General features: G+C 39.5%; 2 protein-coding genes across 3 annotated transcripts; both read right to left on the bottom strand.

Moving 5' to 3' along the window:
* Positions 1-1,784: 1,784 nt before the first annotated feature.
* LOC116412336 lies at positions 1,785-4,124 on the bottom strand. The gene is made up of 2 exons (XM_031906467.1): positions 3,486-4,124; positions 1,785-2,641 (listed from the first exon to the last, which is right to left on the bottom strand). Exons 1-2 carry the CDS (start codon positions 3,972-3,974, stop codon positions 2,117-2,119), a joined length of 1,014 nt encoding a protein of 337 aa, XP_031762327.1. The 5' UTR covers positions 3,975-4,124; the 3' UTR covers positions 1,785-2,116.
* Positions 4,125-6,770: 2,646 nt separating this feature from the next.
* Positions 6,771-10,164, bottom strand: LOC101732849. 2 transcript variants are annotated; one of them, XM_031905858.1, is made up of 3 exons: positions 9,874-10,164; positions 7,358-7,529; positions 6,771-7,102 (listed from the first exon to the last, which is right to left on the bottom strand). In XM_031905858.1, the coding sequence occupies exons 1-3, from the start codon at positions 9,976-9,978 to the stop codon at positions 6,783-6,785; spliced, it is 597 nt and encodes a 198-aa protein (XP_031761718.1). In that variant the 5' UTR covers positions 9,979-10,164; the 3' UTR covers positions 6,771-6,782. The 2 variants fall into 2 exon arrangements, with proteins under 2 accessions (XP_031761718.1, XP_031761717.1); XM_031905857.1 differs by having other exon boundaries at positions 6,771-7,105; positions 9,874-10,163.
* Positions 10,165-14,208: the final 4,044 nt, after the last annotated feature.

Here is a 14,208-nt window from a genome sequence, read left to right as displayed (position 1 = left end):
AACACTTTTGTACTATGTTTGGTCTCTGCTTCAGGCATGGTATACCTTGCCTTAGATGGGTGATATCTGACTAATTTAGATATTGGAAGAGGTAAAACAGCAGGGCTTGGGTGCCTTTGGACCAAGGGTGAGCCAATATGGTCCCCGTTCGGGGTGGAAAATCAAACCTGCCCAATAGAGAGCTGCCCAATTTTAGGCCAGATATCGGTCAGGGGTGCCCATATGTAGGCAGATAAACTCTCTAATCAGTCTAAAGTACTTTAATCGGCAGCTAAAACCTGCATGTGTATGGCCACCTTAAGGAGACCTGTTGTGAGAGGACTGCACATCTGCAGCCCTAGTTTGGTGAGTCTAACCTGCACATCTGCAGCCTTAGTTTGGTGAGTCTAACCTTCACTGACTGATATATCTGATCTGCAACCAACTATGTCAGGCACAAGCCTTTAATCTGCACATTTGGGTCAAGTCGGCCTGTATATGGCCTTAAATGGTTTTACTACTGTGTAGAAAAATGTGAGTATGCTTTAACCCTGTAAGTGTTCTCCATGCACCACACCAACCCTCTCTTCACTGTGCTAACAATTTTTAAACAATACAAAACAACAAAGGCCTTTGATTTAAAAGAAATAACATGTCACCTCTGAAAGGATTGCACTCGCTTGAGTTAGGGAAAATCTATTCCTTGGTATGATAAAGTCCTTAAATGCACACATGCCCAACCTCTGTTCCAGGAACCTGTAGAAAGGGCCAGCCCAACAGTGTAGGAATGACACATCCCAATGTTTATCTTATTGTCTGAAGTGGCACAAGCAAGAAAGCACTCCTTCAACTGGCACTTTCTGACTAATAAGGCTGGGCCCCCAAACAATCCTTGATTACACATCTGCTTATAGAACAGTAAATAAATGTACAGTAAATATGGCAGCCCCCTCATAGAGGAACATGGGGTATCAGAAAGCTAATCAGCGTTGGTGAAATACTTTTAGGGCAATATTATAAAACTCATGCAAAGAAAATGTTATGATATATTTTTAAAAAAACAAAACCGTAATTTCTGGTGTCCATATAGTAAAAGTACAACTCATTTGACAAGTTCACTTAAAGGAACAGTAACACCAAAAAATGAAAGAGCTTTAAAGTAATAAAAATAAAATGCACTGTTGCCCTGCACTGGTAAAACTGGTGTGTTTGCTACAGTAACACTACAATAATTTATATAATAAGCTGCTGTGTAGCCACGGAGGCAGCCATTCAAGCTGGAAAAAAGGAGAAAAGGCACAGGTTACATAGCAGATAACAGATAAGTTCTGTAGAATACAATAGTGCTTTATCTGTTATCTGCTATGTGCCTGTGCCTTTTCTCCTTTGAATGGCTGCCTCCATGGCTACATAGCAGCTTATTTATATAGATTATAGTAGACTTTCTGAAGTAAACACACAACTTTTACCAGTGCAGGGCAGCAGCAGCACATTATATTTTAGTTACTTTTATACACTTTAATTTTTTGGTGTTACAGTTCCTTTAAGACAGATAATATTGTCATAATCCAAAAATATGGCTCCATATGATAGGAAACTCAAGCCTGCAATTGTTGGCCAGATATTGGTCCGGTAGTACACATGCAGACAAGCTGCTGAATCAGTCTACAGAACCTGATTTGGAAGCGTAAATCTGCCAGTGTATGGCATATTGGAAAGATCTGCTCGTTTGGTGACCTCGCCAAACAAGCGATTGTTGGCCACCATTACAGTCGTAAAATATATAGAAAGTCACAGTGACTCAATTCAATATTTATACACTGGGTTTCCTTTATTAGGGTAGTTATCGGAATGTGCTTGTGGTACTTACCAGTAGCTGTTTCAGTTAAAGCCATTTGTGTTTTAGCTATAGTTTCTATGGTAATTTTCTTTTGTACCTTTGGCTATAACATGAGGGTGTATAACCCTACCCTGTTCAAAGGTAATAGCATCTTTGGTTAGATTTTAATTTTATATAAAAACATTGGGTAAGGTCCTGCTTTCAGTGCCCATTGATTGATTAGTTCCTAGTATGTATATTCGCTGCAGGCCAGATAATGTTAGCAAGATGGGTTCCAGTTTAAGTAAAACATGTTGGTTATGATAACCCCATTGGATCATGTAGGAGGCAAGCTAGGTAGCAGCAAATGATCCAGGCTCTGTCCACCTGAGCTTCCATACTCTGTGGGTATACGCCCTTCAAAAAGCGAAAGTTCAGGGCTTTGTCTATAAGACTCAGTAGGCTGAGTACCTGTCTGCTCATTCCATGTTGTTCCTGTGTTAGCTGCACTGGGTCATTCTGCATGAACGGGGGAAACTGTAATGATGGCATTATGTCGCCATGTAACTCCTCTTGAGGCTGGCCGTCCATTATTTTTGTAGCTATCCCAAAGGGTAAACTAGATGAAAAGGTGATAAAGCCATTAGGAGAGGCAATGGCGTAACCCCGTCTTAGGTAATGGTTCCTACAGGGGTGATTAGAAGCAGGTTTGGAACGGTCCTTTGCTTGAACTTCAAAGAAAAGATCAGTGCAGTCCATAACTGTGCACGTAAGGCCCTGATACTGCTCAAGTCTTTTGGGCTCAAAGAGGTCCAAGTACCTCATGCTGTATAAGACTGGGACCTGTGAAATGGAATACGTGCTTAACAAATTGAAACCATACATGAATTCTTACTTGCTAAGCTACACCAAACAATGTTTATGTGCCAAGAAGTGTGAGCATAAGCAGTGGACCCAGGGGGTCTCTAATAACTTTAGGGCAGTTACCTTAAAGGAACAGTAAGACCAAAAAATTAAAGCATATAAAAGTAATTCCAATACAATGTACTGTAGCCCTGCACTTGTACAACTGTTGTGTTTGCCTCAGATACACTACTATATTTTATATAAAGAATGCTGCTGTGTAGCCACTGGGGCAGCTATTCACAGGTTACATAGCATATAACAGATAACCTCTGTAGAATAAAATAATGTTTTATCTGTTATCTGCTATGTAACCTGTGCCCTTTCTCCTTTTTCCAGCTTGAATGGCTGCCCCCGCGGCTACACAGCAGGGTATTTATATAAACTTTAGTAGTGTTTCTGTAGCAAACACACCAGTTTTACCATTGCTGGGCAACAGTCAATTATATTTAATTTACTTTAATTTTTTGCTGTTACTATGATAAAAGAAGGTTGTGATAAAAGAAGGTTGTATGTAGTTGGTAAAGGCTGGTTGTAAGAAATCTTCCAGTCACCTGTCCTTGACTGAGGATAAATATATGACTTGCTCTGTAAAAATCCTTAATTTCTGCTCAGTTCTTTGCTACAGAGAGAATAGTGTTGTGTAAACTCATCCTTGTGAGCTAAAGTTGGCTTACTATCCCCAGGGCAAGTGCAGAGGTCTGGGGTCCCTCAAAAGCCAAAACAAAAAAACATTTGGTTAATCTCAGATACCCTTCGAAGACCCAAACTATAATGAGCCTACCTGAGTAAGTCGTGCATGTAGGAGCTCTGTCCAGTTTAGCCAGTAGCGAGACACTGTAGACTCTGACACTCTGAATCGGAAAGCCAGGTCCTGAAGCAATAAGCCCAGACGAAGCCTTGTCAAGACGAGAAAGAGCTGATCTTCTAAGCTAAGGGCATTCTGAGGTCCGACCTCTGTCCTCCTACGTATCTTACCAGTACATAAGTTTGGGTCCGCGGTGAGAAAGCCAAGAAAGTTGCTCAGTTGTTCGTAGCCATCGAAGCCAGTATAGAAGCGCACCCACTTGCTTTCGTTTTTAATGCTTTTTAAACAGAAGGTGCTTTCGTCCCTGTCCGTTTCCTTACTCTTCACCTGCTGACTTAAGTACAGAACTGTTCTGGAGCTTCGGGCTAATTGCTCTTGCAGCTCGTTGTTTCTCTTCTCTAGAATCTCCTTCTCGCAGTGCAAATTCCTAATCTCCGATTCAAGCTGACTGATTTGCTGCCCCATGTCTGTCAGCAACACCCACCTCTCCTTTATTTTGGGGGAAAGAAAGCACAAATGGAGAGTGAGTGAGAATTGCCATGCACATGCAAGTATATAAATCTGAGTCTGATTTTGCCACCCATGAATCTGGCTTTCCTTGTTCTTAAGTAGTAAATGAACCATGATGGATCTCCACTCACTTTGAGCATTTCAAACAATAAAAGCACTTAAATAGTATACTGAAGTGTAACTGGAGGGGGTGCAGAGCTCTTGACTACTATTTGGACCTGAAGGGGCCCTTTCTTACCATGAACTAGAGTTTTGTTGTTTAAAATGAGTAATACTTACAGGTGCCCATGGGTTTTGCTCATGTAACACATGGGCAACACAAACTCCTTGCAGATAATGCCCTGGCATATTGTGGTGCTCATGTGACTCTGTACTCTCTTTGTGAAAAAACACCTTGTCTAATTCATGGCAAAGATTTTATATATATATATATATATATATATATATATATATAAACTTCCAAGTAAATGCCGGCACTCACGTATAGATAAGTTGCTGTTGCCTGGGTGCAGGTCCAAAAAATGTTGAAGGTGCTTTAGAGAGGGTCAGCACTCACAGGACTTATACAAACAAATTATTTTATTAAAGAGGAGACTAACGTTTCGGCTAGCACTCTAGCCTTTTTCAAAGTGGTGAATACAACAAACACAGTGTCTAAAAAGCACAAAGTGGCGGGAAAAAGTGGAGATGACGTCATCAAACGTCGCCAGAGACAGAATACCAGAGATAAATCAATAAAAAACTGAAAACATGCAATAAAACAAAAAACAAAAAAGAAATAATCAGTACAAGCAAGTAATCAAAAGATCTAAGCAGCAGCTTAAACAGAAACAAAAGTATCAAAATTAACACGCTGCTGTAGCTAGCTGTCAGGGATGAGCCGAGAAAGTAACAAGTTTGTATCAACACAGTTCTGTTTCACATGAGCCCCATGAGTTGAAATAGACCCGTAATCAAGAAAACTTGGTCAGTTTGTTGTATTCACCACTTTGAAAAAGGCTAGAGTGCTAGCCGAAACGTTAGTCTCCTCTTTAATAAAATAATTTGTTTGTATAAGTCCTGTGAGTGCTGACCCTCTCTCAAGCACACATATATATATATATATATATATATATATATATACAGTGGAGGAAATAATTATTTGACCCCTCACTGATTTTGTAAGTTTGTCCAATGACAAAGAAATGAAAAGTCTCCGAACAGTATCATTTCAATGGTAGGTTTATTTTAACAGTGGCAGATAGCACATCAAAAGGAAAACTGAAAAAATAACTTTAAATAAAAGATAGCAACTGATTTGCATTTCATTGAGTGAAATAAGTTTTTGAACCCTCTAACAAAAAAAGACTTAATACTTAGTGGAAAAACCCTTGTTTGCAAGCACAGAGGTCAAACGTTTCTTGTAATTGATGACCAAGTTTGCGCACATTTTAGGAGGAATGTTGGTCCACTCCTCTTTGCAGATCATCTCTAAATCCCTAAGGTTTCGAGGCTGTCTCTGTGCAACTCTGAGCTTGAGCTCCCTCCATAGGTTTTCTATTGGATTAAGGTCCGGAGACTGACTAGGCCACTCCATGACCTTAATGTGCTTCTTCTTGAGCCACTCCTTTGTTGCCTTTGCTGTATGTTTTGGGTCATTGTCGTGCTGGAACACCCATCCACGACCCATTTTCAGTTTCCTGGCAGAGGGAAGGAGGTTGTCGTTCAGGATTTCACGATACATGGCTCCGTCCATTTTCCCGTTAATGCGAATAAGTTGTCCTGTGCCCTTAGCAGAAAAACACCCCCAAAGCAAAATGTTTCCACCCCCATGCTTGACGGTGGGGACGGTGTTTTGGGGGTCATAGGCAGCATTTTTCTTCCTCCAAACACAGCGAGTTGAGTTAATGCCAAAGAGCTCTATTTTGGTCTCATCAGACCACAGCACCTTCTCCCAGTCACTCACAGAATCATTCAGGTGTTCATTGGCAAACTTCAGACGAGCCTGCACATGTGCCTTCTTGAGCAGGGGGACCTTGCGAGCCCTGCAGGATTTTAATCCATTGCGGTGTAATGCGTTTCCAATGGTTTTCTTGATGACTGTGGTCCCTGCTAATTTGAGGTCATTAACTAACTCCTCCCGTGTAGTTCTAGGATGCTTTTTCACCTTTCTCAGAATCATTGACACCCCACGAGGTGAGATCTTGCGTGGAGCCCCAGAGTGAGCTCGATTGATGGTCATTTTGTGCTCCTTCCATTTTCGAACAATCGCACCAACAGTTGTCACCTTCTCTCCCAGCTTCTTGCTAATGGTTTTGTAGCCCATTCCAGCCTTGTGCAGGTCTACAATTGTGTCTCTGACATCCTTGGACAGCTCTTTGGTCTTTCCCATGTTGGAGAGTTTGGAGTCTGCTTGATTGATTGATTCTGTGGACAGGTGTCTTTTATACAGGTGACTAGTTAAGACAGGTGTCCTTAATGAGGTTGACTAATTGAGTAGAAGTGTCTAACCACTCTGTGGGAGCCAGAACTCTTAATGGTTGGTAGGGGTTCAAAAACTTATTTCACTCAATGAAATGCAAATCAGTTGCTATCTTTTATTTAAAGTTATTTTTTCAGTTTTCCTTTTGATGTGCTATCTGCCACTGTTAAAATAAACCTACCATTGAAATGATACTGTTCTGAGACTTTTCATTTCTTTGTCATTGGACAAACTTACAAAAGCAGTGAGGGGTCAAATAATTATTTCCTCCACTGTATATATAGGGATAATTTATCAAACAATTATTCTGATATGTATCGCTTGGTATAAGCATTACTTTGTGCCCTGTGCAAGGGGTATAACGCATCTACCTGAATTTCCTGACAGTGTTTTTCCTTATGATCCAGTTTTTCCTGTAATGAAAGCAAGAGCTGGCTCTGCTGGTGGGTTGTTCTCTTCAGCTCCCTCACCATCTGCTTCAAGAGTTCAGGGTCATCGGGGACACAGTATTCTCCGTGGTCATGCAGGATACTTTGATTTATTTCATCTAGATCCTGACGTTCACTTGCTTTCTCCATTAACTCAGCAGCCAAAACCAGGTCCCCAATGCTTGACTGGGCCTCTGCTGTGTAGATATGAAGAGAACTATATCTAAGAATGTCTAAGATCAGTCTAAATAATGACCATCTATCTATTTAACAAGATAAACAAGGCAATGGTGCATGTAGGGTGGTCATTTAAGGTAACGGCAAATGGGGCACTTTGAGTACTGACTTAAATCAGGTAATTACAATGTAAATCAATAGAGGGCAATTTTGGGGGCTTTGATTGTATATTTTGGTCTCTCATGACATATCCTTCACTTCTGTATACCCACCTGCATCATCCCTCTTCCTTTGAGTATATTGCTGGTCTCTTTTCTTTTCATTCCTTCCAGACTTTTTCTTCTTCAACGTCCTACTCAGCCTTCCTTTCGAGGACAGCTTCTCTGTTCTGATTTCTTCTTCAGGGCCAAAGTCAAGAGGAACAAGGCTAGAATTATCTGTGCCCTGGTATTTAAGGAAGACAGACAGTATAAATAAACATACCAATATGGAAACACTATATGGCTGAGATTACAGTTGTCTTTATAATTAAATATTTATATCACATTGGTCAGAGGTTGTGTCTGATACCCAGCCATGCTATCTTACACCAAGATGAAGGAATCATCCAAATAATATATACTGATCCAGTGCAATGCAATTTATAGATAGGCTTCTGTGATGAGGCATGGTAAGAAAAAGACAAATTTTGCGTTAAAATACGAGATTCAGGGGCAGATTTTTGCCAACTCTGGTACCTTTAAAAGCTGAATCTCCTATTGTTTTTATTAACCAGCAATGTGGCAATAGTGCAAAGTTCACAATTGTTCTCCTTGCAATAACAATCCTGCCCCTCATCACCCTAGTCAGTGTACACAAGGGGTACCTGAAAGGGGTTGGTGTTTGGTTGGTTGGCTTTTAGGGGTTATGGGGTCAGCTGCCTCAGCAGCAGGGCTAAAAGCACCTCTGGTGAATTATGAGAGCATGTATCTTAGATGTCTATGGCCTGCCATATTAGGCATGAAAAAGCCATTCCGACAGCCAATATCTGCCCATTAAAGAGGTTGTTTACCTTTGAGTTAACTTTTAATATGATGTAAAGAAGAATATTCTGAGACAATTTGCATTTGGTCTTGTTTAGCAACTCTCCAGTTTGGAATTACAGCAGTTATCTGGTTGCTAGGGTTCATATATCTTGGTAACCAGGGAGTTGTTTGAATGAGAGACTAGTACATGAATAGGAGAGGGCCTGAATAGAAAAATAAGTAACTAAAAATATCAATAACAATAAAATTGTAGCCTTGGGGTACAATAGTATTTTAAAAAGTTGGAAAGAGTTCTACTTTAAGTAGAAGGAAAGGAAAATATGAAAATAAATACTGAAGACCTATTGAAAAGCTGCTTAGAACTGGAGATTCTATAAAACCCCTTTAAGGCAGTGGATGTAACTTCTTTGGGGTGAGAGGATCTGAATCATTCTACCTCTACTCACTACCATCACTGATAAACAGTCAAACCCAAATGATACAGCCATTAGTCCAATATACACCTGGATGCAACATGAACATAAAAATAGAACATATGCTGATAAGAGATTATGGTTATTCTTTTTATTATTTAATAAACTATATATATATTAAATACAATGAATATCCTGTAAATTATATCCTTACAAACTGTGCTTAGTAATGTAATTTCCTTTAATTGTATATTAAATAATGTACTCCTGTTGACTATGAAGTTTTCATTCATCCAGGTCATGGTATAACTTGTAGAAGTAAATATAAAGCAACTGGACTTGCTGAGTAATCATTGAAGACATTTCACTATTCATCCGAGCAGCTTCTTCAGTTCAACTGACTGGTATGGGAAGTACTCGGTCTATAAACTTTCACTAATCCAATCACAATGGTGCATTCTTCATAGATGTGACAAAGGGGGTACATTATTTATTACAGAAGCCACCTCTGAGTTTGGAATTCCATGACCTTTGCAAAAGAACTCAGCCTTTGGCCTTGTTCCTTCATATGGTCATGGAGCTCCTTTCTCCTCTGTGACTTATAATATCCTTATTTTTCACAACAGGGGGTACGTATGCCATTACACCGGCGATTTACATACTCGCCGGTGGGATGGTATTTCGGGGAGATTAGTCGCCCGCGACAAGGGAGATTTGTCGCGGGCAACTAGTCTCCCCGTCTGCCACAGCCCTAAACAACCACTTTGGCCTTTGCTGTGGTAGTTTTGAGTTACAGATAAGCAGAAGCCAATTAAGAAAGGGGTTTATCTTTGCACTTGTAATCTTGTATTTACCATGCTGAAACCATGGAATTTGCAAACATGGAATTTGGAAACATGGAGTATTTTAAATGTTTCTGTTTGCAATGTTTACTCTATACATAAACAAAAAGAATACATATAGTTAATAACTAAGGGTTACTGTGAGAAAAGGTACTTGAACAGAACTGATTTTGGTGGTCTACTGTGCAGTTGGTCAGTTTTAAAAACTAGAGAAACTATCAAGGACAGTGTGTGAAAATCAAAGAACTCCAGAGTGAAACACAGTGACAGTTGCTGGGAATGAGGGCAATTGACTATGATGGATGTTGGTACTAACAAAGGGACTGTCTCACAAGTCACTCTTTCTTGGCAATTTCTAAGAGATGACAAGGCTCTAGCAATTAAGTAAGGGACAGATCATCAACAGGTGACTACATCTCCCAGCATTCATTCACAGACAACAGGGATAATCGAGATGGTGAGAGCTGTAGTTTAACCACAGCATAAATGTCACAGTAGCGGACAATACCTGTCTCTGCTGAATACTAGTTGACATTTCATCGCTGAATGGACTAAGAATCGATTCCCTTACACTTCTTTCTCCCTCCCCAGCAGCTTCACAAATCGCCTCCATGAATTGGAACTTTATCTCTTCGCCTTATGTATCCTACTCCATATATCGCGCTATAAAAGGAAAATAAACAAAGCGCTGGAAAAAAAAACCCAACAAAATACAAATTTAAACATAAAAGAGCTTTTCGTGACGGAAAGAAAAGGAAGTGTTCTCCAGCCTCGTTCTGGGGCCAACATGGCTGACGTGAAGTTGCCCTATGTTTAAACAGTGCCAGTGACAAGTATGGCGTAAAATGAAATTTGTATTGGCACAGAACTTGACCTAGGGGGTGCCGTTCCAGTTTGTGGGTAGGAAATGGACTTTGGAGATGTTTTGTACCGAAAAGGTGATTACAGCAGGGAAAAAATGCGCAGAGCCAAACTATGTATTTAAAAACCATAAAACTATTCAGTGTGTCCCACAATTGCAGCTAAAGTAGAATATCGTGATTATAAGCAGTCTTTTATTTTTTTTATTAATTTCTGATATATTGCTGTACCATGAGCTGTTATGCTTCGTTTTTTTTTTATTGTGCAATCTGCATTTCTTGTGTCCTTGATCCTCTTGCATACCCATTCCTGTGCATATTTTACCCTTTCTTAACTGATCATATCTCCCCTTACTTTTTTCTTTTTTTTTCGATATTCCACTTTTCACATTTTTTTCTCTTTCTTTTTAACTGCTGCGGAAAGGTGACCCAGTATGAGGTGTTTTATGACCCTCAGCTTCCAACATGCATAACTGTGCATTGGATTTATTTTACAGTTTTGATGGAGCAGGGGCCTCTCCAGTGGCCAAAGACAGATCGACTAGCATATTAAAAGCTCCAGTCTATATATATTGTTGTGGAGGCTGATCTTAAAAACTATAACAAGTAGCAGGCAGATACAGTGGTGCTTGAAAGTTTGTGAACCCTTTAAAAGTTTCTATATTTTTATATCTACCGTATGTGACCTAAAACATCATCAGATTTTTAAATAACCCCTAAAAGTAGATGAAGTAAACCTAGTAAAACAAAACAAAAATTATATTTGGTCATGTATTGAAAAAAAAATTATCCAATAACATATCTGTGTGTGGCAAAAGTAAGTGAATGGGGTTCTCAGTATTTATTGTGACCCCTTTGTGCAGCAATAACTGCAGCTAAACGTTTACGGTAACTGTAGATCAGTCCTGCACATCATACTTCATACAGAACAGCTTCAGCTCTTGGATGTTGGTTGGGTTTCCTCACATAAACCACTTGCTTTAGGTCTTGCCACAACATTTCAGTTGGATTAAGGTCAGGACTTTGACTTGGCCATTCTAGAACATTCATTGTATTCTTTAACCTTTCTTTGGACCCACCTCATGACATGGGGTTGGTTTAATATGTGCACTTGTACATATATACAGAATGTATACCTCCAGTTAGGGTTGCCTCCTTTTCTGAGAAAAAATAAAGCCAATTTTTTTTTTTTTTTTTTTTTGCCTATCTAACTTTAAAGCATTATTTTTACAGGCCAGGCAACCCTACTTCCAGCTGTAGATATACAGGGAGGCTAAAGATGGGGAGGCTAAAGATGGGCCATGCATAGACTGACCTAAAGCTAATGTGAGACTTAGTGAATTCGCTGCTGGTAGAAAAAATAAACCTCCCAAGTGCAAAAAACAACAACAAAAAATATATAAAAGCGCAATTAACTTTTTTGGGGGGAAGAGTTCTGGTGCAAGGGTAAAAGGGATATTACAGATGCCAGGAGACAAAAATTAAAAATAATTTTAGTTAGTGATTCAGCCTTTAGAACATTTACAATATAGTACCAGTGGGAGTGGGATGATACAGTATAGTACCTGTGGGAGTGGGAGGATGATACAGTATAGTACCTGTGGGAGTGGAATGATACAGTATAGTACCTGTGGGAGTATGATACAATATATGTCTATGAAGATTTTCATTCATCCAGGTCATGGTATATCTAGTATAAATAAATTTAAAGCAACTGGACTTGTTTGGTAATCATTGAAGACGTTTCACTACTCATCCGAGCAGCTTCTTCAGTTGAACTGAAGAAGCTGCTCGGATGAGTAGTGAAACGTCTTCAATGATTACCAAACAAGTCCAGTTGCTTTAAATTTATTTATACTAGATATGATACAATATAGTACATAAGGGAGTGGGATGATACAGTATAGTACCGATGGGAGTGGGATGATACAGTATAATACCTGTGGGAGTGGGAGGATGATACAGTATCAAAAAAATCAATTAAGGTGTGCTACACGGTGGACAAACCGGCTAATTGTAGCCCCAGGTGCACGATGAACCCTTTGCCCGGGTAAAACAGTATCAAAGTTGAAAAAATCAGCACTTGAGCACAGAGGCTTGATAAAGGACTGGGTTGAAGCCCGAAAAGTTGCCTTGTGCACTTGAGTAAAAGTCACTTTTTTTCAACATAACCGGAGTGCTGCATTTTTTTAGGATGATACAGTATAGTACCTGTGGGAGTGGGAGGATGATACAGTATAGTACCTGTGGGAGTGGGAGGATGATACAGTATAGTACCTGTGGGAGTGGGATGATGATACAGTATAGTACTTGTGGGAGTGGGATGATACAGTATCGTACCTGTGGGAGTGGGAGATAATACAGTATAGTACCTGTGGGAGTGGGATGATACAGTATCGTACCTGTGGGAGATAATACAGTATAGTACCTGTGGGAGTGGGATGATGATACAGTATAGTACTTGTGGGAGTGGGATGATACAGTATTGTACCTGTTGGAGTGGGAGATAATACAGTATAGTACCTGTGGGAATGGGATGATACAGTATCGTACCTGTGGGAGTGGGAGATAATACAGTATAGTACCTGTGGGAGTGGGAAGATGATACAGTATAGTACCTGTGGGAGTGGGATAAAATCTGTAGTAAAAGTTCAGAATTGGTAAGGTTCTCAGTTAAAGTTACAGCCTACAGATCCTTCTTATCAGTCTTCATTTCTTAAGTGCCTTCAGTTTGTAATATCACCCCAGCCCTTCCCACATCTGTGCCTTGATTGGTCAATTTTACTGAAGCCAAGAAGAAAGCTTAGATCAGAGCACAGCTCATTACAACAGAACTGGAGCTTGTAGGATGGCAAGATTTCCCCAGTGTTAAAGGTTCCAGAGCAGTGCAGAAACGGAGTGAGGTTTTTTTTAGGGTGCCAAGCAGATTTGGCACTGTTAGCTCCTATTGAGAACTGAAATGTCGGCTAATTCTGTGCAATGTGTTCACAATAAAGCTGTGAATGTTTTTATAGGATTTGCAAGTATTAAAATAATATATATATATATATATATATATATATATATATATATAAAGATTAAAGATAATATATATAAACCTTATGCAATGAATCCATAATGTTTGGCTTTGGATGAATAAAAAGCATTATGGATTCAGCCAAAACCAAATGCTGCAAAAAGTTATCTGATTTGGCCTAGTCTTCAGTTAAATACATACTTAATCTAAATCCTTTAAAGGATAAAGAAAGGTAGAATTAGTGGTTGAAGTCTTTAGTAAGCAACTAGAATCAGAGGATTGGTTTAAGAAGATGTAATTGTAGAAAGGAAAACTTTAGCTTTTTCCTCAACCTACAGTCCTTTTCTCACCATTATGTATTCTGAATAGATTCTGATTAACTTGTATAAATGAATAAATCACACTGTGTGAAAAGGTTACAGGTAAATTGATCCTCTACTGGTTTTTGTTTATAAAACCTATTCTAATTCTTCTTGTATTTGCTCATGATCTCAGATTTATCAAATGGTAAAGGGGCACTAAACCCAAAAAAGTGAATTGGGGTAATGTATGCTTATTATTGTACACCAGCTTTGTTTACAAGTGTTACAAGTCTAAATGATTTTGCTGTTAGGTGCATAGCTATGCTGCACCAGGCGAGTGAAAGGGCCTTTGTGGCTGTGGTAAATAGGCCTTTATGAACATCAGGGTGCCATCACAGCCCTGGAGTAAGGGGAACCCAGTACGTGTGTGAAGCTACTTCTATATGCTACAGTATGGACAGGGTTTCCCTCCAGACTCTAAAACACAAATGAATATATGAAGTATTTATAAGTAGGATTTATTTTCTGCGTAACCACAACTCTTCTCTTAGCGGAGGCATTCTCTTTAAATAATAGTAGCCATCTGCTTCCACTAGATGGGGATATTTAGTGAATATTAGCAGAATAACTTGATTTAGTAACATTGCAGATATTTCACACAGTTC

The sequence above is a fragment of the Xenopus tropicalis genome, chromosome 7 (genome assembly GCF_000004195.4).
Source record: "Xenopus tropicalis strain Nigerian chromosome 7, UCB_Xtro_10.0, whole genome shotgun sequence".
Classification (NCBI taxonomy): domain Eukaryota; kingdom Metazoa; phylum Chordata; class Amphibia; order Anura; family Pipidae; genus Xenopus; species Xenopus tropicalis.
The sequence above is the reverse complement of the archived record's forward strand: the minus strand, read 5'-3'. Positions and strand labels throughout refer to the sequence as shown.

Excerpts from the sequence above, each read along its gene's own strand:
- LOC116412336 (XM_031906467.1), bottom strand. The coding sequence starts at position 3,974 with ATGGGGCAGCAAATCAGTCAGCTTGAATCGGAGATTAGGAATTTGCAC. Across the intron at positions 2,642-3,485 it reads TACATGCACGACTTACTCAG|GTCCCAGTCTTATACAGCAT; the intron begins GTAGGCTCATTA and ends TCCATTTCACAG.
- LOC101732849 (XM_031905857.1), bottom strand. The coding sequence starts at position 9,978 with ATGGAGGCGATTTGTGAAGCTGCTGGGGAGGGAGAAAGAAGTGTAAGG. Across the intron at positions 7,530-9,873 it reads CTAGTATTCAGCAGAGACAG|GGCACAGATAATTCTAGCCT; the intron begins GTATTGTCCGCT and ends CTTAAATACCAG. Across the intron at positions 7,106-7,357 it reads AAGGAAGAGGGATGATGCAG|CAGAGGCCCAGTCAAGCATT; the intron begins GTGGGTATACAG and ends ATATCTACACAG.